Source organism: Scomber scombrus, chromosome 9 (assembly GCF_963691925.1).
Source record: "Scomber scombrus chromosome 9, fScoSco1.1, whole genome shotgun sequence".
NCBI classification, from domain to species: Eukaryota; Metazoa; Chordata; class Actinopteri; order Scombriformes; family Scombridae; genus Scomber; species Scomber scombrus.
In genome coordinates, this window is record NC_084978.1 from 29,860,115 (window position 1) to 29,881,339 (window position 21,225).

General features: G+C 39.5%; 2 protein-coding genes, 1 long non-coding RNA gene and 2 other non-coding genes across 5 annotated transcripts in view; 1 reads left to right on the forward strand and 4 right to left on the reverse strand.

The window, feature by feature from the left end:
* The window catches only part of LOC133985746 (NLR family CARD domain-containing protein 3-like), a 112,127-nt gene extending 104,474 nt beyond the window's left edge, over positions 1 to 7,653 (forward strand). The window contains exons 2-6 of the mRNA XM_062425443.1: positions 1,890 to 3,678; positions 4,800 to 4,988; positions 5,262 to 5,435; positions 5,830 to 5,873; positions 6,235 to 7,653. Of these exons, the coding sequence (XP_062281427.1) occupies positions 1,890 to 3,678; positions 4,800 to 4,988; positions 5,262 to 5,435; positions 5,830 to 5,873; positions 6,235 to 6,800 (2,762 nt within the window). The 3' untranslated portion in view covers positions 6,801 to 7,653. The remainder of the gene's footprint in view (positions 1 to 1,889; positions 3,679 to 4,799; positions 4,989 to 5,261; positions 5,436 to 5,829; positions 5,874 to 6,234) is intronic.
* Positions 7,654 to 8,313: 660 nt separating this feature from the next.
* On the reverse strand, positions 8,314 to 10,357 carry LOC133986129 (uncharacterized). Its single transcript, XR_009925491.1, has 5 exons — positions 10,300 to 10,357; positions 9,636 to 9,720; positions 8,969 to 9,029; positions 8,733 to 8,792; positions 8,314 to 8,470 (listed from the first exon to the last, which is right to left on the reverse strand). It is a non-coding gene; the product is annotated as an uncharacterized LOC133986129 (long non-coding RNA).
* LOC133986523 (small nucleolar RNA SNORD63) lies at positions 8,857 to 8,926 on the reverse strand. Its single transcript, XR_009925546.1, has one exon. It is a non-coding gene; the product is annotated as a small nucleolar RNA SNORD63 (small nucleolar RNA).
* LOC133986522 (small nucleolar RNA SNORA74) lies at positions 9,258 to 9,453 on the reverse strand. Its single transcript, XR_009925545.1, has one exon. It is a non-coding gene; the product is annotated as a small nucleolar RNA SNORA74 (small nucleolar RNA).
* A 3,416-nt stretch (positions 10,358 to 13,773) lies between the features above and the next one.
* cfap96 (cilia and flagella associated protein 96) lies at positions 13,774 to 19,794 on the reverse strand. Its single transcript, XM_062426020.1, has 8 exons — positions 19,693 to 19,794; positions 18,582 to 18,690; positions 18,184 to 18,403; positions 17,906 to 18,043; positions 17,581 to 17,656; positions 15,284 to 15,469; positions 14,999 to 15,162; positions 13,774 to 13,828 (listed from the first exon to the last, which is right to left on the reverse strand). Exons 2-8 carry the CDS (start codon positions 18,679 to 18,681, stop codon positions 13,774 to 13,776), a joined length of 939 nt encoding a protein of 312 aa, XP_062282004.1. The 5' UTR covers positions 18,682 to 18,690; positions 19,693 to 19,794.
* Between the last annotated feature and the right edge of the window lie 1,431 nt (positions 19,795 to 21,225).

Below are 21,225 nucleotides of genomic sequence, written 5' to 3' on the forward strand. Positions count from 1 at the left end.
TGAAATGACTGTTGTAGTATGATTATCAGGTGACCCTTGTTGTGTATCATGATTTTGGTCATCCTACAGTGTATAATATTAACGCTATTGACGATTTTTCACAATAAAATTCCCCAAAAATAAACAAAAACACCTTTTTATGAAATGACTGTTGTAGTATGATTATCATGTGACCCTTGTTGTGTAGCATGATTTTGGTGAGTATACAGTGTATAATATTGATGATATTGAATATTTTTGAATATAAAAAATCCCCAAAATTATATCAAAACTAATTTTCCTTAAATAAATGTTGTAGTATGATTATTAGGTGACCCTTGTTGTGTAGCATGATTTTGGTCATCTTACACTGTATAATATTAACGCTATTGACAATAAAATTCCCCAAAAATATGCAAAAAGATTTTTATTCTGAAATAACTGTTGTAGTGTGATTATCAGGTGACCATTGTTGTGTGGAGTGAATATAGTGAAGACTACTGTGGATAATATTGAAGCTATTGAAGGGAAATCATGGAACGACAGCACATGACAGTGATGATATTGAAGTATTATACACAAGCACATTTTGTAACAATAACTGTTGTAGTGTGATTATCAGGTGACCGTTGGTGTGTGGAGTGAATTTGGTGAGACTACAGTGAATAAAAGTGGAGATATTGAATATTTTTCGCTTTGGTACTGCACTTTGTAGACGGTCCCTAAGCGCTCGCCTCTCCGCCCGCAGCGCATAGAGAGCAATATATTTCCTGCAGCCTGGAGGACGACTCGTTTTGGCGAAAATGAGTTTGTAGTCAATAGTTTACCTTACTACGATAGTAAAGAGACATTTTTTTATGTTTTAACAATGTTTCGTTTGTGAGCTATTGAAAGCTGAAGTTCGAATCTGCCAATCTCTTCCTTACTTTACCCAAGTCTCCTCTCCACAGTGACAAAAGTCATCTGTGCCCAGTGAGCAGCAGGTTAATACCTGTCCTTCAAAGTATTATTTATAGACGCAGTTAGCGTCAGAAATAATACCTTCAGGTTTGGTAAATCACAATGCGCGTGCTAAATAACATATTTGCATTTTCTCCTCCCTGTATTTTGCACACTGGGGTAAAAACGTCTCATATTACATATTAATTATGGTAAACGTACTAAATGGACAGTTGAAAGACGCAAACCTCAGTGCGCTGCGTTAGTAGATCAGCTTGCACATTTTTTGCGGGTGATGTCAAGTTTGCACACGTTTTTACACACGCAAACCTTTAGTAAAGCAGGCCCTAAGAGTATATGTATAACTGAATGCTGTAGTCAAGTAGGGTTAGGGTTCTGGGGGGTTTTTTGTTTTGTTTTTTGTAATAATCTTGCATGAAATTAGTTATAAATTACTGAAACTCAAAGGTTAAGTTCCACCTTGTGGTAACCTGATAATGCTGACAATTTGTGGGTATAATCTGAAAATTACATGAGTAGCAGAATATAAGAAATGATTGACTAATTGATTAAATGTATGTGACATCTGACCTTCAGCATCAGCATTCAAAACAAGCAAAAAACAGATGTTATTTGCGTTAATTGTAGAATGTGACGCCAAGAGCACGATCTTCCTTTTGTCAGTGGTAACTACAGCCAATACCTCTATAGTAAAAATTATTGTATAATTTTATACGTTATTTTGTATTTGGTATTTGCCAACCAGGATCCGGATCTAAAATGCTAACTACAACCCCACAACTGCATGCTATATTCACGTTGTCATTCAGTCAAATGCCAAAAAAGACTGGGTGAAGCATGCCATACACAGTACTTTTCAGTAGCAAAACAAATCAAAAGATATGAAAATATGTGACATCTGGTATTTAATGTAACATGCACTCATTATCCTAATTGTTGTTTTAATTCAGAATGTCCTGCAGCCTGCCAGCATAAACTCAAATCTAATCTGAAAGAGAGGTTTGAGTGTTTGTTCGAGGGGATTGCCAAAGCAGGGAACCCAACTCTCCTGAATGAGATCTTCACAGAGCTTTTCGTCACAAAAGGAGGGTCTGGACGGCTCAGCAATGAACATGAGGTCATACAGATTGAAACAGCATTCAGGAAACCAGCAGGAGAAACAGCGATTAGATCTGAAGAGATCTTCAAACCTGGAATAGATCCCCCTATCAGGACACTGATGACAAAGGGGGTGGCTGGCATTGGGAAAACCATCTTAACACACAAGTTTGCCCTAGACTGGGCTGAAGACAAAGCCCACCAAAATATACAGCTCACATTTCCAGTCCCTTTCCGAGAGCTAAATTTGCTGAAAGGAAAAAGGTACAGCTTGGTGGAACTTATTCATCACTTGTTTGGTGAGACCAAAGAAGCAGGGATCCTCAGGTTTGATGAGTTCCAGGTTGTGTTCATCTTTGATGGTCTGGACGAGTGTCGACTTCCTCTGGACTTCCAGAACAATGAGATCCTGACTGATGTGACAGAGTCCACCTCAGTGGATGTTCTGCTGACAAACCTCATCAGGGGGAAACTGCTACCCTCGGCTCGTCTTTGGATAACGACACGACCTGCAGCAGCCAATCAGGTTCCTCCTGAGTGTGTTGACATGGTGACAGAAGTCAGAGGGTTCACTGACCCACAGAAGGAAGAGTACTTCAGGAAGAGATTCAGAGACAAGCAGCAGGCCTTCAGGATCATCTCCCACATCAAGACAACACAAAGCCTCCACATCATGTGCCAAATCCCAGTCTTCTGCTGGATCACTGCCACAGTACTGGAGGATGTGATGAAAACCAATGACGGTGCTGAGCTGCCTAAGACCTTGACTGAGATGTACATCCACTTTCTGGTGATTCAAACCAAACTCAGCAATGTAAAGTATCATGGCGTAGCTGTGACAGATCAACACTGGAATCCAGAGAGCAGGAAGATGATTGAGTCTCTGGGAAAACTGGCTTTTGAGCAGCTGGACAAAGGCAACCTAATCTTCTATGAATCAGACCTGACAGAGTGTGGCATCGATATCAGAGAGGCCTCAGTGTGCTCAGGAGTGTTCACACAGATTTTCAAAGAAGAGAGAGGGCTGTACCAGGACAAGATGTTCTGCTTCATCCATCTGAGTGTTCAAGAGTTCCTCGCTGCTCTTCATGTCAATCTGACATTCATCAACTCTGGTGTCAACCTCCTGGCAGAAGAAGAAGATTCAAACCTTCAGACTTCTGATCTGTTGAGTAACAAAATCCAACTCTTCTATCAGAGTGCTGTGGACAAGGCTTTCCAGAGTCCAAATGGGCACCTTGACTTGTTCCTGCGATTCCTTCTGGGCCTTTCCCTTGACACCAATCAAATTCTTCTACGTGGCCTCCTGACACAGACAGGAAGTAACTCACAGACCAACCAGGAAACAGCTGAGTATGTCAAGAAGAAAATTAGGCAGAGTACATCTCCTGAGAAAAGCATCAATCTGCTCCACTGTCTGAATGAGCTGAAGGACCATTCACTAGTGGAGGAGATCCAAGACCAGCTGAATTCAGGAAGTCTCTCTACAGAACAACTCTCTCCCGCTCAGTGGTCAGCTCTGGTCTTTATCTTACTGTCCTCTGAGGAAGACCTGGATGTGTTTGACCTGAAGAAATACTCTGCTTCAAAAGAAGCTATTCTGAGACTCCTGCCAGTGGTTAAAGCCTCCAAAAAATCTGTGTATGTAGACCTGTACCTTCATAAATCACTGCAGATATATATATAATATATTCAGTATATATAATTTAAAATTATATTTTAAAAAGAGGTTTAGGTTTAGGTTTTATCATGCTGTCTTAATACAGTACTGACATGTTCAGTAAGTATGTGGAAATTGGCAGTGTTAGCCAGTAACATTGCTACAAGTAGAGGTACTAGTCTCCTCAGTAGTGTTGTAGTAGAAAAGCTGTTAAATGTAGTCCAGCTGGGCTACTTATCATGAAAAAAAGAGAGAAAAATTAGGTTTTTTTAGGTGCTAGATGTGCAATGCAAAGAGGAAGTTGCTCTCAACTTGGAAAAGACAAATAAAATAAATACCTATAGGAGAGAAGAGATTGGGGAACAGAGGAAATGTTTAAATTACCCTTAAATGTTACTTATACTTATAATGTTACTTAAATAGCCAACAGAGGGTACAACAAAAATGCAAGTCTCTACAAAATGACTAGCATTTTGGTGGTACAACAAAAACATTATTTGTTTGAAATGTATGTAGATATAGGTGTGTGTGTGTGTGTGTGTGTGTGTGTGTGTGTGTGTGTGTGTGTGTGTGTGTGTGTGTGTGTGTGTGTGTGTGTGTGTGTGTGTGTGTGTGTGTGTGTGTGTGTGTGTGTGTGTGTGTGTGTGTGTGTGTGTGTGTGTGTGTGTGTGTGTGTGTGTGTGTGTGTGATAAAAATGCAGCTTTCAAACTGCCAATCATATAAGATATAATAATATTAATCAAGTAAAAAATATAAACGTAGCTTCAGTGTAGCAAACTACATTGCCATGTTGCTAAAATGGGTCACTATCTTCCAAAGTTGCAATACTTTTCAGTACAAAATTTGCTCTTTACAATCACATTCCAAGAAAATAGCTGCAGGACTGGTACGGACAGTAGGAATTCTTACCCATTTCCACATACATATACAGTACCAGTAAAAACTTTGGACACACCTTCCCATTCACTTGAATGAGAAAGTGTGTCCAAACCTTTGACTGTTACTGTATATACATAATGGCAAATCTGTATTGTATTAAGACAGACAAATAAAACCTGCACCTATCTTTTAATTTATTTTTGCACTTTCTTATGTTCTCAGATTGAGTGTCTGCAACCTATCAGAGAGAAGCTGTGAAGCTCTGGCAACAGTCCTCAGCTCGAAGTCCTCCAGTCTGACAGAGCTGGACTTGAGTAACAATGACCTGCGGGATTCAGGGGTGAAGCTGCTCTCTGCTGGACTAGAGAGTCCAAACTGTAGACTGGAGACTCTCTGGTCAGGATTCAATCTGTTCATCAGATAACCCTTTAAATCTCTGTTTAAATTTAGAACATTATCACTGAACAAAGGAGCAACCTTTATAGTATTTTCTGTGACTGGTTCTGTTGCCAATCTTTGGCATAGCTTCTGGCAATCATGTATTATTGTGTCATGAGGATATTTTGTTATATTATCTAATCACTGCATCACTGCTGTTAAAGCCTAACAGAGTAAACACATTTCAGTTTAAGACCAATTTTCCTATTCATTTGTTAATTAATTAGTCTCGATTTCTGTTCGCAGGCTGTCAGGCTGCCTGATCACAGACGAAGGCTGTGTATCTTTGGCCTCAGCTCTGCGCTCCAACCCCTCCCATCTGAGAGAACTGGACCTGAGCTACAATCACCTAGGAGACATGGGAGTAAAGCTGCTCTCTGCTGGACTTGAGAATCCGCACTGGAAACTTGACACTCTCAGGTATGGAGAGAACCTCCAGCATTTTTGGTCACTGTTTGATAGAGGTCTTCCCTTTGGAAAGCCTTTTACCCATCATACTGTCAACCTGTGTCATACCTGTGTTGTACCCAACTGGACTGCTTGTGGTGAAGGAGCAGGGCCCAAAGGCGAGGCTCACGGTTTACTGATCAACCTATGTTTTAAGCTTCAACCAATGGTTAAAAGCTTTGGTTAATGACCAAAATAATGGGATCAAGAATATATGTGGCAACAATTGTTTCCTTCATAGGGTGGTTAGATTCACCCTGAATGTTAAAATAAGGAACTATGTGAAGAGCACAGAGTAGCGCCATTGCGCCTCCATCATTTCAATAGACAGGCGCAATGTCTGACTTTGTGTATTTTCTTATTTCAGGGTTGACCAGGGAGAGCGATGGATGACACCAGGCTTAAGAAAGTGTAAGTCAAGTTTTTAGCTGGATTCCATCTTAAATTCTAATCTTTAGTTTCCACTCAACATTAGAGGCACATAAAACTGAAGTTTGAGCTTGGTGATTGGGTGTGTTACCAAAATGTTCTTTTAAGTCATGTTGACGCCATATTCCTCAGGTTTTAATTTATAGCCTATAGGCTAGTTCCTTAGACTTTTTATCAAAGAACCAGATCTCTTCTAGCACAGTTGGTAAGTCACCTGACACTGTCTGTGCAAACACTCTTGCTTCCATAGCATTGGATGTCCAAAATAACACATCTCACTTTACAGCTCTATTTCTTATTCTGTTACTGTCTGTGCTGTATTGTGTTTTCTTCTGTCCATCAGATGCCTGTGAACTCACACTGGACCCAAACACAGCAAACAAAAATGTCCTCCTCTCTGAAGACAGCAGAAAGGCAACAGTGGTGAAAGAGGAGCAGCCATATCCTCCTCACCCAGACAGATATGACTTCTTGTTTGGGGTGATGTGTGTTAATGGTCTGACTGGTAGATGTTACTGGGAGGTTGAGAGGGAGGGATGGCTCTCTCTAGGAATAGCTTACAGAGGAATTGGACGGAAAGGGACTGATAATGACTGCAGGCTGGGAAGGAATGACAAGTCCTGGGCTCTGTTTGCTTCTGATGGTCTTTTCTCTGCTTGGCACAATGACAAAGCAAAGACTGTCAACATCCCACCCTCTGTCCAGTCCAACAGAATAGGAGTATACCTGGACTGTCATGTTGGCATCCTTTCTTTCTATGGAGTCTCCTCTGACACATTGATCCACCTCCACACCTTCCACGCCACATTCACTGAACCGCTCTACCCTGAGTTTGGGTTCAGGGATGGATCTGCAGTGTCTTTGTGTAAGCTGTCAGAAGGAGAGCAGTCTGGAAACATGACAGGGTAATGGCAGAGGTTGACAATTGACAAAATGAGGAAAAACCAAAATAAGCTTGGGTGGTGGTTGATGAGTGTCAAAATTCTAATATTGTGTGTTAATGGGATTTCTTTCTGATCAAGTGTTGTAATGTTAGTCACAAATCAGTTCAGTCTTTTTGCATATAGTACATTAAGAAAACCAGACAGGCTGGTGTTTAGAGATGTATCACTTTTCATGATAAATAGTACAAATGTTACTGTTTAGGTTTCATTCTTTGGTCAAATTGAGCAAATTTTCCAACAAATCCCACAAAGGAGGTCCAAACCAATAATGAATTAATGTATTTGTATGTAGCCTGCCATATAGCCACTGTTGGTCAAACACTGAATGGCTAGGTTATTTAAGACACCTGTCTACCTTTGTTCTTCCTTTCTTGCTGCCATGTGTTCTGGACAGAGGTCGGTAGGCTGAGATTTAACTGCCAGTAGTTCTAGTTTCTGAGTGCTAACTTGGGTTTTTTATGCTTAGTTTCCCTGTTGGTGCCTCCAGCTCGTAGACCCTTTTCCCCTACTATGGTGGAAAGTGGGGCCTGGACAATTTTATTCGATTGTGTATGCAGGTGGCTAACTAACTCAGTCTCTTTTTGTAGGATGCCATCTGCTGCTGCTTTTTGCCTGCCCTTCTTAATAAAGCCTTATAAATATTGGAGAGTAGGACCAACTATTTTTGTTTAACCTTTGTAGTTTTATTTGATTTAGTGGAGTTGTGAGCCAGTGTGCTGGGATAGGTTTGTCCCTTCACTGTTTGCTGTGGTTAAAGGTACTGGGATACATGAGTGTTTCATCCATTTGCTGTGGCTGAACGAGTATATGTTAGCAACCCTAGAGATCTGCTAGCCCCAGTCCACTTGTTGTTTTTTTAACTATTTGTAGTATATTAAGATTTTAATTTTTAAACTGAACTTGTAATAAAATACTTTCACATTTTAACTCTAGTCTTTTAATCATTTACTTTTGTCATCTTATTCTTTCCAGTCTTGACAAATGTATCAGAACTCTATTTTGAAGTCAGACTTTTCATGTACCATAATTCATTCCCCAAGTGGTGTAGTTTGTCTATCACATCTAGTCACTTTCAAACCATTAGCACTGCTCTGTACAATGTACAGCAGTTAATTTGGATAGTCCTGCTGGAAATGGTCCAAATGCACCATTTCCTTATTAGAAACAAATGTATTTACTAACACCTCATTTAGAGTTACATCTTCAACCAGTGTGCTTAAAGTGGCAGTCTGTTATATTTGGTGAAACTGTCATGTGACAGAATAAGATGAAAATAATCAAAACCAGAGCCTCAATGACACTCCATGCTGCAATTTTCTGGCTAGTCCACTTCTCATAACTACATACTGCAGCTTTAGAGCTCAGCCAAAGGGTAGGGAAGTTTATACACATCTCTTTTCAATACATTGATAATCTAATCAGAAATCTGGAAAAAACTAAACCTAATATAAACCAAACTAGACAAGAGTTGCTGCAGATTTTTCAAATTTTATTCAACCATCAGTTCTTGCATTCCTGTAAAGTTGATGTAATCAATGACAGTTTAAATGTCAAACTCAGGCTGAGCAGAAGTGTCTGACAGCCTGGTCACATCCCAGCAGGTGGACTCCAGTTCTCCACACCAGTCAGGCAACACTTAAAAAAAAAAAAAAAAAAAAGAGCACTTGAGTTTTTAAACAAATTGCAATTCACATGTTAGCTTAATAGAATGTATCACAAGGAGCATGTTTCAGGTCTTAAGTCAGGTTCTGGTAAATTAGTTACTGAATCTGTGCCAAAGTCCTGACATCTCTCTCCCAATACTTAGATTCCACAGCAGATGGGGAAGTCTCTGCCATGGGAGTACAAGATTGGGGTTATAGTTTCTATAGTACATACAGGAAACACTGTTACATACCTGACATCAGTCTTTGTTCCTGGTCGTGTAATGCCCCCTACAGGCCAGCTGCTCACACTGCTGTAGAGAAAAAAAAGGTCAGTTAAAGCAGGAACACTACTGGTCACTGCTCACAGCCAGCTGATATGCTCAGGGTTTGATAGTCACCACAGTATTTTGTCAGCATGATGTGTTATATTTTATCATCACAGCATTAAGTGCTTTAATATAAATATTAAAGATTTTTCAGCACTCACTTTCAGTCAGCCTGCAGCATGACCATCATCTCCACACTGAGCAGCTCATCAGTGGCTCTGCCTGCAACAGTCAAAAACAAGGAAAATTTACTTCACTCAAGTTCATTCACATCAAAAATGTCACGTTGCTACTTTTTAATTGATTCCATGATAGAAAACTGCCAATTTGACCTGGATGTCACATTAATATCCATGTAGGCTTCTGTCATTCAAACTGATTCTAACTCAAGTGTGACTATTTAGTACCACCACTTATGAAAATTTAACTTCCTTACAGGAATAAGTATGAAGTGTGCGGCCATGTACTAGGCCCGTCCTGCTGTTGGATCAGGATGGGCCACTCTCGTTGGGCCGCACTCTGCAGCAGCTAAGCGACAGCAGACTCTAAAACAGAGCCTGCAGCCGAAGCCAAATACAGAGTTACTCTACCAGCACTGTAACACTGAGCCAGACACCAATATCTGGACAGCTGACTGAGCGCTGGAGTGAAAGAAACAGCCACTATGTGTTTTCTACTGCAACTTAAACATGTCTGTTTTGCTGTCTTTTTAATCACTAAAAATGATTTGATGTGAAAAATAATGAAATGTAAAGTTCTGGGACATTACTTGAGGAATGCTTCGAATGTGATGTGAATCTTAAAGTGAACCATCACAACTCTGTTTACCTTTACTCCAAAGAAAGGCAGGAGGTTGGTAGTTTCATCCCATGGCGGAGACTCTGTCACGTGTTCACCGGGGGACCCAGCATCTCTGAAACAAACCATAAAGGTCACAACGTGCTGCGATGGAGCCACCAAGTGTAATAGAAATTGGTTGGCAGGCTAAGAAATTAGCAAAAAAAAAATCGAAGGACTTAAAAATAAGTTACATTTATAATTAACTTTTTTTAAAGTCAGATAATCCAAGTGTAGTAATATATGTGAACAAAAGTGCTCAAATTAAGAGTCGTGGTTGAACACTTTCAGTAACGTTAGCCGGCAGCACTTCAGCAGCGTGTCCAAGTCACGCGGCCTCACGCTGGTGTTATGTCCAAGTCTGTTTCCCCGTCGATATGCGTCCCCGCTTCTCCAAAATAACCCAAACCAGTCCTATTCTGAGGTGCTTAACTTAACAGGAGGGGAACGTTATTCGAGGGTGAACCGACTTCGACGTAACACCGGCCCCAACCGCCAAAAAAACAACTCTTATAAGCGCCATTTTACAAAAGTAACTAGGAGGTTGATTTTTTAAATAAGTAACAACACACTTTAACTTTATCACGAACTTAACACAATAATACTAATGTATTATATATTAATACATTTTTTTAAAAACAGCTCAAATTCTTACCACGTTTAAGCAGATATCAGAGCCACGTGTCTCAGACATTGTTTTTCTGGACTGAGAGGCAGAGTGGAAGGCACGCTCACATTTATATGCTACAGCTGTCGCAGTGCATTGTGGGAAGAGAAGCCCTCCCAAAGATCGTCTCTTAAACAGAAGGACCACTAGTTTATTTCCCACGGACGATAAAACATACAGTATTATAGGGTGACTGCTCACCAGCCACACTCCCTACATGTGAATTCTATATTGGGACACAACATTGGGTGCTTGAATTGTTAAATTTCTATTCTATAAAATGTTTTGAAAATATTGTAGCCTATTTGTTGAACTTATTCATGTAAATATATTATTACTGTGATAAATTAAAGTAAACATTGTCACTACAGTTCAATGAGCTAGTTAACTGTAATTCACAGTTGCACCAACAGAATATACAGTGGTTTTATATGAGAAAAATGCAAACTAATTATATAATTCATTACATAATTGTAAGTCTTCCACCAGGAGATGTTTTCAGGACATCCCTCACACCCTTGCAGTGTTAGTATGAAGTAAGAGAGGTTTCTTGTAGAATTTTAAATCAGTATAGACTGGCTATCATGAATATTATTTCATATATTTTTAATAATAATAATAATAATAATAATAATAATAATAATAATACATTTTATTTAAGGTGCCTTTCAGGGCACTCAAGGTCACCTTACAAAACACATAAACAACGATTAAAAGAGCAAAAGTACACAACGATATAAATTCAATAAAATCAGAAATAAAATCAAAGATCTGCAGTGGTGGATGACAAATTACAGTGAGTAGGAAAGTTTGAAAAGGTGGGTTTTTAGACGGGATTTGAAAATGGATAATGAGTTAATGTTCCGGATGTCGGGGGGGAGGGAGTCCCAGAGGCGGGGGGCAGAGCGGCTGAAGGCACAGTGAGGCTGATGGAGGAGGCTGATCTGAGTGATCGGGAGGGAGTGTTGATGTGGAGGAGGTCAGAGAGGTATGGGGGGGCGAGTTTGTGGATGGCCTTGAAAGTGTGAAGCAGGATTTTAAAGTCTAAGCGAAATTTGACAGGAAGCCAGTGAAGTTGTTGAAGAACAGGAATGATATGAGAGTGAGCTTACGGAGGGACTTGTGGGGGAGACCGAAGAGGAGGGAGTTGCAATAGTCTAGGCGGGATGTAACTAGAGTGTGGACCAGGATGGCAGCGCTGTTGGAAGTGAGGGACGGACGATGGAAGTAGGCTGACCGGGTAACATTATTAATGTGAGTCTGGAATGACAACGAGCTGTCAAGGACGACACCCAGGCTCTTAACCTGAGTGGAGGGGGAAACAGAGGAGTTGTCAATGGGGATGGTGAAACTGGGAGTGTTAGTGAGAGAGGATTTTGAACCAACGAGGAGGACCTCAGTTTTATCACTGTTGAGTTTGAGAAAGTTGGAGGAGAACCAGGATTTGATTTCCTGTAAACAGACACAGAGGGAGGGGGGTGGGAAGGTGTGTTAGAGTGGGGAGTTACCTAAAACATGCAGGGCAGTAGCAGTATTAGTAGTAGTATTCTAAGGAGAAAAGATGAAGCTGAGCAAATGGTCCAGTTACATGATAGCAGATAAGTTTGGTTAAAAATAAATACATTTACAGTTATGGTCAGATCTATCATACTGGCAATAGTGCCCAATTTTTGTCAGGCTCTACATAAATGTTGATCATTATGGTCACAGTCAGAAACCTAGTATGTCCAAAACAACATATGGAGTTACAAGGTTGACAGCAGCATTATCCATTCAGAATAAAATAAAAGTTGTTTGGGGGACATGAGCTTCAGGGCCCAGGGGCTCCCGGAGGCACTAATGCGGCCTTGTTTACAGGATAGTAGAAAGTCAAGAGGTCGTGATATATAGCACAACAAACTACTGCAACCATATTCTTTGTGGTGAAGGAGTGCAGCAGTGTAACTCACTGATATGTTTTTTTTAATTTTTATTATTTATTATTTTATTATTTATTTTGGGGCATTTTTTTGCCTTTATTTGTAATAACATGAGATGGCATAAAGGCCAACAGTAAAGAAGGGAGGGAGTGAGGGGAATGACCTGCAGCAAAGGTCCCTTGCTGGATTTGAACCAGGGACTCGGCCATTATGTGGCATGTGCTTTAACCACTCAACTACCCAAGCGCTCCCACTGATGTGTTTTTAATAGTTTCTGCCAACAATGGAGGTCTACGGCAAAGAGGAATAAGATATATCAGACTTTTGAAACACACACAATAGTTGTCAGTAGATCCGTTCACTGTTGGTTTGGCTCTGTTTCAAAAGAACAATAAGAACAATATAGATAATTGCCAGCCTTATCCTCTAAGGACTTATTACCCTGTTATAGCTACTTGTTCCTGATTGATAGAACTCACTAGAAGCTAATGATCCAATTACAAGCGAGAGGTAATTAGCAGAGGCCTGCTTTACACAGAGTGACTCAGTTATAGAATGTGGTGTCCAAGCTCCAGTTACCCTACCAGTGGAATATTTAATGTGTTAATGTCTTTCATGAGAGGATTAATCCTGCAAAATATGAGTGTGTGACCAAAAAACAAGTGACCTATTATGCTGCATTTAGTGTCAGCTACAGTCTCTGTGTGGGAATAGTTAGGTCATTCATTTGTACTTCTCTGTGTTGCTTTACTGTGTGTGTACTCCCATTATTAAACATTAGAGTACACCACTAAATATGTTGAGTTGCATGAATGTAGTCATACTTCATTTGTCCTAATAAGGCCCAGTTCAGTTGCTGTTAAAAACCTTGCCAGCAGAGGGCACTGTCAACATTACTCTGCACAGCCAATTGCAAAGCCAGTCTTTAACATTTGCAATGGAGATGATGGTGTCTGTATCGCTGTCTTCTGGTGTAAACAGGTATATTATGATATACCAATTTCATCTTGTCTCGTGTTTATTGTCTCAAGTTAATATGTGATATGCAAGTTTAAATGAGCTGGTTTTGCTTTAGACTGACATATCTTGTATTTCTCCTCTCCTGTTTTTTTCAGACCGTATTTGGAGGACCCAGGAGTGAATATAACTGCATGAAAACCATCTAGTTCTTTTCAACAATCTGTAACAAACATCATATACATATACTGATATACTGTTAATCAAGAGTCATATTTCCTTCCATAACAAAACATCTTGTTACAGAGCTGAAGACTAAAGGAACTCAACTTTATTTGAGCTCTCATGTGTTATTATACATGTGACATCCTGAATATTATACAAGGATACGCTATAAAGAGAAAAGGATTCAGAGAAGCAAAAAAAGGAAACAGTTCACAAATGAATCCACTGTTGAAAACTGAATCATCTACATGTTGGAATAACTATTTTTACAGCTCTCGTGGCAGCAGGTGGTAAAACAGACAGTAAAATAACTTCTACAGTAGAAATAAAGAAAAATGTTGGTGTGGTATGGGTAATGTAGTCAGAAGGTCATCACAGCTGGGATGGTTGAAGTGTAGTTTACAGAATTTACACTCCTGAAACAACAAGAAAGAACAAGTTAGAAGAAGATTAATTGAAAAAACAAAAAAAACAAACAACTATTGTTCTTGCAAACAGGGTAACTTTAATCACAGCTCTCTTCACTGTGAGGTATAACTGAAATAAAATATATCATATTTTGGCTCATTCAAAGCCAGTGTATAAAAGATTGGATTAAAGCTACCCTTACCTTTGTTACATTTTTACACATTTTTTTGTTTTAGTTAAAATGCTATTAATAAGGTAATGTCACTCTAAAATGTTAGAGAGATCCACCAGGCATAGAAACTAATCATTATTCCATTCTCATAATATTCTGTGAAAACTCTGACCAATCATATCATTCAGTCCGAATGATATGATTGGCTGAGCGACCTGCCTGTTTTCCCCTTCCGCATTTATGTAATCGCGCGCACCCCTACCCGGAAGTGAGTCTGTTCACGGCATTATAATACATCCATGATCCACGGAGATAGCCGTAAACAGACAGAAGCGACTGACAATGACAGATAAAAGCGGGCCACGGCTTCCACCTCCTGCTGCTCCCATGGGGAAAAAGAAAACTATATATATATTTATATAGTGCGCATTCGCGGAGGGGATGGGAGTGCAGGGGTGGGACATAGGAGGGAGGAAGGGTTGTTGCTGTTCAAGTTTTTTCAAAGTGCTGTGTGAAATGCAAGAAAGGTAAAGTAGGTAGCTTTAACATAATTTCTTGGGTTTCCTTTTAATGTATTTTTTCCACATTGATAGAGCAAATACTTATTTGTTGTGTATGACAAACTGAAATCAGACCTATGGAACTTCTAGGATAATGCCTGATCTCAACTTAGACTATCTGTTACTTGTTAAAGCTGCTCTAAGTTACCGTCAACTTGAAAGGTAATGTCAGTGTTTTATATAGTTTAGTTCTGCTCACCCAAGTGACCCCAAGTGGTCAAAAAAGGTAATGCAGGTTAATAAAAGAAACTTTTGTTTTCCACTTCTTCAAATTTTCACCCTAAACTCACCATATAGGTGGCTTCCTTGAATGAACCCTTTAACTTTTTTAGAAATAAGGAAAAATGATTAAATTCTGCAGATGGTGGTTTGTCTCACCTGAAAGCTATATGTGAGAGCACAGAGAGCAGAGAGGGTAGGTGATTAAAAGGAATCAGGGATCAAACCTGTTAACATTCACAGTGATGATACTCTTGACAGGTGTGCTCTTAGGACCAGGAGTGGGACGGAAGATTGGCTCTTGATTGGTCCGTTTGGAACGACGAAGGACGTATGGATCAGTAGAATGTGAGGGATACTTATCAAATGTCCCCGCTTTCATTCCTCCAATCTAACACAAGAGAGAGCCACATGAACAGTCATATTACAGGTGGGCAACAGTGATTTGTAATAAATAGTAGTCTGTTATTTCACTCTAATTCTGATTCTGTAGAGCAGATAAAGATACTGACCTGTTTGCCGGGGGACGCAGGTTTGAAGGGAGCAGGAGAGACTTTCTGTCTTGGTGGGAGGGGCTTATGTGCTGGTGGGGCTGGTTTGTCACTGTAATATGGATTGCCCTGGAAATAGTCTCTGGGATGGAGGTTGAGCTTGAAGGGGCCATCTCTAAACTTAGAGCGATGGATTGATTCCTCCTTCTGTATCACACACAGTGCACATTTTAATAAAGTTAGTTTAAAGGAGCAGTGTGTAGGATTAGTGGCATCTAGTGGTGAAGTTGGAGATTGCAACCAACTGAATAACTCGAAATAAATATGAGCGTCTATTGTTTTTCCAACCTAGTTTGGATAAAACCTGGCACACTACTGCATGATGAAAGCCTTGGTGGAATAATGGAAGCCTCGACGGCTGCATTTGCATGAAAACTGCACTCGCGTGGGTCCCGTGAAATATGACACCTACAGTAGCTTAGAAAACAGTGATACTGAATTTGATTAATTTACTGTTCATCAAACCACAAATGAGACAATAATTAGCTAGCTAGTGTGCTGTTTCCTAACTGTATGTTCAGTAGGTATCTAGTGTTGAGTAATGGAGACTATGAGTGAGTCTATAAGACTATGAGTATGACCAGTTTGAGTCAAGCATAGAGGCTGTATTATGTATAGCTTTAGAAAATAGTGATAGGGAATTTATTGTTTATCAGATCGCCAACGAGACAAGAACTAGCTAGCCAGATGATATTTCCTAAAAGGAATGCAGTCAATTCAAAGGCCTTTAGTTTTTCTCCTTTGTTGTATCCTGATGTGATGGCAATAAGTTATTAGTTTGTTTTTGTACATTGTTTCCTGTAAAAAACATGAATGTAGTACTATACATTACACAGATTTGAAGGAGAATAGGTGTCTCTTTCCGTTAGGTTTCAATATTTGAGACATGACACACACCTTGAGGCCTGATTTAGTATAAAGCCCACTCACCACAACAAGGTACAGGCCACGAGTGGGATGTTAGAAAGACAGGACAAAGACTGTTAGTAAAAACACATTAACACAGCAGAGTCATACACATGGAAACAAGACACATAGATACATAAAGGAGGTAGAGGGACATCAAACATTGACATACTGCCTCTAAGGAGATGTGTGAGAGGGGATAGAATGGGTAGTGGTAGAGGGGCATCTGTCTGAAATAAAAGCAAAAAACAGCTGGCTATCTACAAACACATCACATCACAATACCACAGATCTCGCTACATCTAATTAATTAGCTACAGAAAATACATTTATTAATATTAAAGTACTAAACATAGGCTGTAAAAATGTGTAGGAGAAGCAAGAGTTAATGTCAGACTAACTTATTAGATAAGGTTTGCTAGTATATTCTCCTGGTTTCATCTGAACTGGGTTGGGAAAAAAACAATAGAAGCATATAATCAATATTTATATTTCCTTACAGTGTTATCAAAACGTATCATCATTCATTAAAACTCAGACCTGATAGTGTAAAATTGTCATTTCAGAAGGAAATGTATTCCAGTGGAGGCTCACTTTTGACCCCATGTTAACAATTTGCTTTGCTTTATCTTGACACTCCTTTGTCTGCATGTCACTCAGAATGTGATTGAAACAGGAAGATTTAATCGAGATTTATAAAATTAAAATTGATTTCGTTATTATGATTTTTATTGTTGTAGAAAGGACCATAGAAATGAAATTCTTTCTTTACCTTTCGCTTGATCTGGTCTGTTTGTATCTAACAAAGCCTCACTGAAAAAGTATTGTTCTGAAATCTTGTGAGAGTTGTTGTTGTTGTTGTTGAAATCAGCTAAACATTAAGCCATGATTTTGAAAAACAAGATACACTTTCTCTACTCTTGGAACTCCTCTCTCCAACTCTATCACAGCTGAAAATTGAACTGATTTCGACAAGAATGCAACCCTCATGAGATTTCATAATCAGTCTTCTTGAGTGAGATTTGGTCAGACCAACAAACAAACAGTAACAAATTGAACGAAAGGTAAAGAAAAACTTTTTATTTCTCTGTATGGTTCTCTCCATAATATTGTCAGACATTTACAATAACAATCTGAGCCTGTCATTGGCTAAAACAAGCCTGTTAGTTGACGTACATTGACAGGGAGCTCTTGCCCCGTCAGATTACATTGCAGCCCATTTCTAGCTGTAACGCTATCGGTCAATACTAGACCAATTTCTAAAATGATTGTCCCCACGCGTCACTTAAACACAAAAAGATGGAAAACTATGGTCCAGGTTGAAAAATACAGAGGTTTCTCTTTAGCATTACCTTCAGTACCTCTTTGGCTCTGTCGTAGGGGTCCGAGGCATACAACTCCACGCTGGACAGTGTTACATTAGGATAGCTGCCGGAGATATCATGTTATTTACTTGTGCCAAAAATGTACATATTCATCACTGGTCATTAGAAACTGTCCTAAAACAGAGATTAGATCATTCAACTAAAGAAACTATGTGAGTATGTTGCTTAGTCTACCCCTTTCATAAAAATGCTTTTTCACTCTAACATTATAATTATTCCAGACACAGAATGAGTCTAAAATATGCATGGTGAGTGGTGGTGAACCGCTTTAGAAAGAGTTCTTGCCGTGAACCTGTAACCACTGCCTTTCTTGGGAGGTGAAGTGACGATATTGCGTCCAGGTGACGGATGGGCCTTCCGAGCAACAGTCAGAGGACTCATGGCTTCAAGTGGTCCTGATAGAGTCCCGTAGTAACTACCTGAACCACCGCTGAAAGCAAACAGACAAGGAAAGGGATGTGAAGCGTGCCAAATACCACAATGAATACATGTTATGTCAGTCAAAGGTGTAAGTTCAGTCTTTTGTCAATATGTGTGTGATCTCTGTGGTGTTTGTGTGTGCTTTCTTACTTCTTCTTGATCCCATTACAGGGCAGGAAGGCCTTCCCCAGGTTCTTCTTGGCCTGCTGGATGCGGTACTGTCGGGTCAGTCTCACCGGGTCACTCAGTGCCTCACGTTCGAATATCCGCTTGAACGACTTGTCGAAGAAGCCGCTCTGCAGTGCACAGCGTTGTTTAGCGATGCCCGCCTGAATCTGCCGGCTACGATAGGCTGACTCGTTGAACGGACCTGGTAAGGAAGTGATGACATACTCACACATATGCCTTTTCTGGCTGTATATACATATTACTTATATTGTCAAGAGCTCATCATCTCAAGCTAAAGGCTGATGTTTCTTTACAGTTATTATTGTTGGCATTTCATTTACGGGTAAACAGGCAGATAAATAGGCTGTTCAGATGCTTACGGTTGGTGGGTGCGTTGTACTTGTCTCCTATAGAGATGTAGCTCATCTCTTTGAAGACACCCAGACGCTCCATGTCACTCTTCCCCTCAATTAATGGCATCTTTTCTCACTGGAAACACACACACACACACACACACACATTAAAACGCTTGTCAGGCTGCTTCCAAGAAACATAAAAACATAATAAAGTAAAAGAATAGTTTAGTCAGTACTGACTCAGTACTGTTCATTGTGTTGGAATTATGTTGCTTCAATTTTTTTTTTACATCCCCATTTACATACATGACAGGAACAGTAAAAAGTCAAAAGCAGAGTAACACTTTACAACACACAGACTGACATACATACATACCTGGTTTCTAAGTGTTGCAGTTAAAGGTTTGGCTGTCCTATAGCATGTCAGTGTCATTAGAAACCTATCTATCTATCTATCTATCTATCTATCTATCTATCTATCTATCTATCTATCTATCTATCTATCTATCTATCTATCTATCTATCTATCTATCTATCTATCTATCTATCTATCTATCTATCTATCTATCTATCTAGACTCTGCACAGTCTCTTTGTATACAGGTCGGTTACCATGGTGAAGGGGAAGTAAACAAACTGTCCTAAACTAGCACTCAAATTACTGGTGAGGCAACCATGCCTTCAAAATAAAAGTTTTAGATGTTGATACAGTGGCTGTTTATTGAACTATAATCGGTAAGGTTTTGTTTGATGGATTCCTTTAGTTTATGCTTGTACGCTCTTTTTAATAATGTTTAGTGCACAGTGTTCTTGGCTCCATTCTGATTGTACAGCTACATAGGTCATTTAACAGTATCTCTACAGTTTTCTGCTGATGTAACCATGGGGGGAAAACGTCTGCGTCCAATTTAAAATACTGAAATTCATCAATCCGTCCTTTGGACAAAGAAAGAAAAAGCTCACCACAGCACAGCAGGAAATGCAACACATACTGGATAAACATTCCAGCTTTGGCTGATTTACTTTTAAACATTTCTGCATCCGACATGAAATCGAAGAAACTTTTACGTGAGGCAGAAAAACAATCAAAAAGCGAGAGACAAACATGATTGTGTTCAGAATCCAGCGTACTGTACCAGCCAAATACAACATCTGCAGTGTTGGCTGCTCCTGGTGTTTGCAACTTCACCATCTCCTATAACAAGTTCATTTGATCAGAGGTGATACTCCTATAATAAAATCAAGAGTATTACGTGTTCTGAAAATGAAAGCATTTTTCCGAAGCTCCTAAAATGAACAGATGTGCAACTCACTCACAAATGGACACTCGTTCATGTGCAGCAAGGTGCAGATGCTCCACAAGGGGGGGATATTATCTGTCAACCAGCTTCTCTTTGCACTCATCAGTGAGGACATTACTGTGAACTAACAGCACACACGCAGCCTTGTTTGCTGCCATGCAAATAAAAAAAAATAAATAAAAAAAATACAGATTCACAGTAAAGTATAAGTAACCTTAAAAATGTGAATACTACATATTATAATCATCTATGTATACAATATGAAAGATATAATGAGAAGATATACAGTACCAGTCAAAAGTCTGAACACACCGACACATTAAAGGGTTTTTCTTTATTTTCTGCATTGTAGAAAAACACTAAAGACATAAAACATATGGAATCACAAAGCAAAACAAATATGTAATCATACAGTAAACAAAAAAAGAGTTAAACCAAACCTACCAAAATGTGTTTCATATTTTAGATTCCTCACTGTTTGCTTTGATGACAGCTTTGCACTCTTGTGGCACTCTGTCAGCCAGCTTCATGAGGTCTTCACCTGGCTGCTTTTCCTCATAGTCTTGAAGGAGTTCCCACATATGCTGAGCACTTGTTGGCTGCTTTTCCTTCACTCTGCAGTCCCAACTAATCCTAAACCCGCTGCAGAATGTTGTGGTAGCCGTGCCGGTTCGAGTGTGCCTTGAATTCTGAATAAATCGCCAACAGTGTCACCAGCTAAGCCCTTCACACCTCCTCCACCATGCATGGAACCACAGATACCAACCGTACCATCTGAAATGTTTAAGAGTTGTTAGACTGACAACAGGAATAGGTCCAATCCAACAAGTTTTAATGGTAAAGCAGGTTTGGTACATGGAAAAGAAGTATCCAAATCACAAAAGATATAAAGCAGGGTCAAAAAACTAAACTGGGTCAAATACTCAAGAAGCTTACACTAGAAAAAGGCTGGGACGGTCACAGGAACCTGAAGAGACAGACGGGAGCACACACACTAAATACACAAGGGAACGATGGATAATTAGACACAGGTGACTCTAACCAGGGTGGGGCAGGAGGCGGGGAACACAGGAGGACAGGAAGCAAGGACTCTGAAACAAGAGACAAAGGTGAATACAAAATAAAACAGGAAATAACGAAGAATGCAAATGCAATGCAACCAAACTCAGGGATTTGTTTTAATGTTTAAAAAAAAAAAAGTTGTTTTACTTTATTTTATGTTATTTTATTATGATCATCATTCTATAACTTTAAGTTTTTCCTCTTATTCTATTTTGTATAGTCTGTTTCTTTTGTCTTATTAATCTTTTTTAACCTAGTTATAGTCAAACTTTTATTCAATCTCTTTTATTTCATTTTTACTTTTGT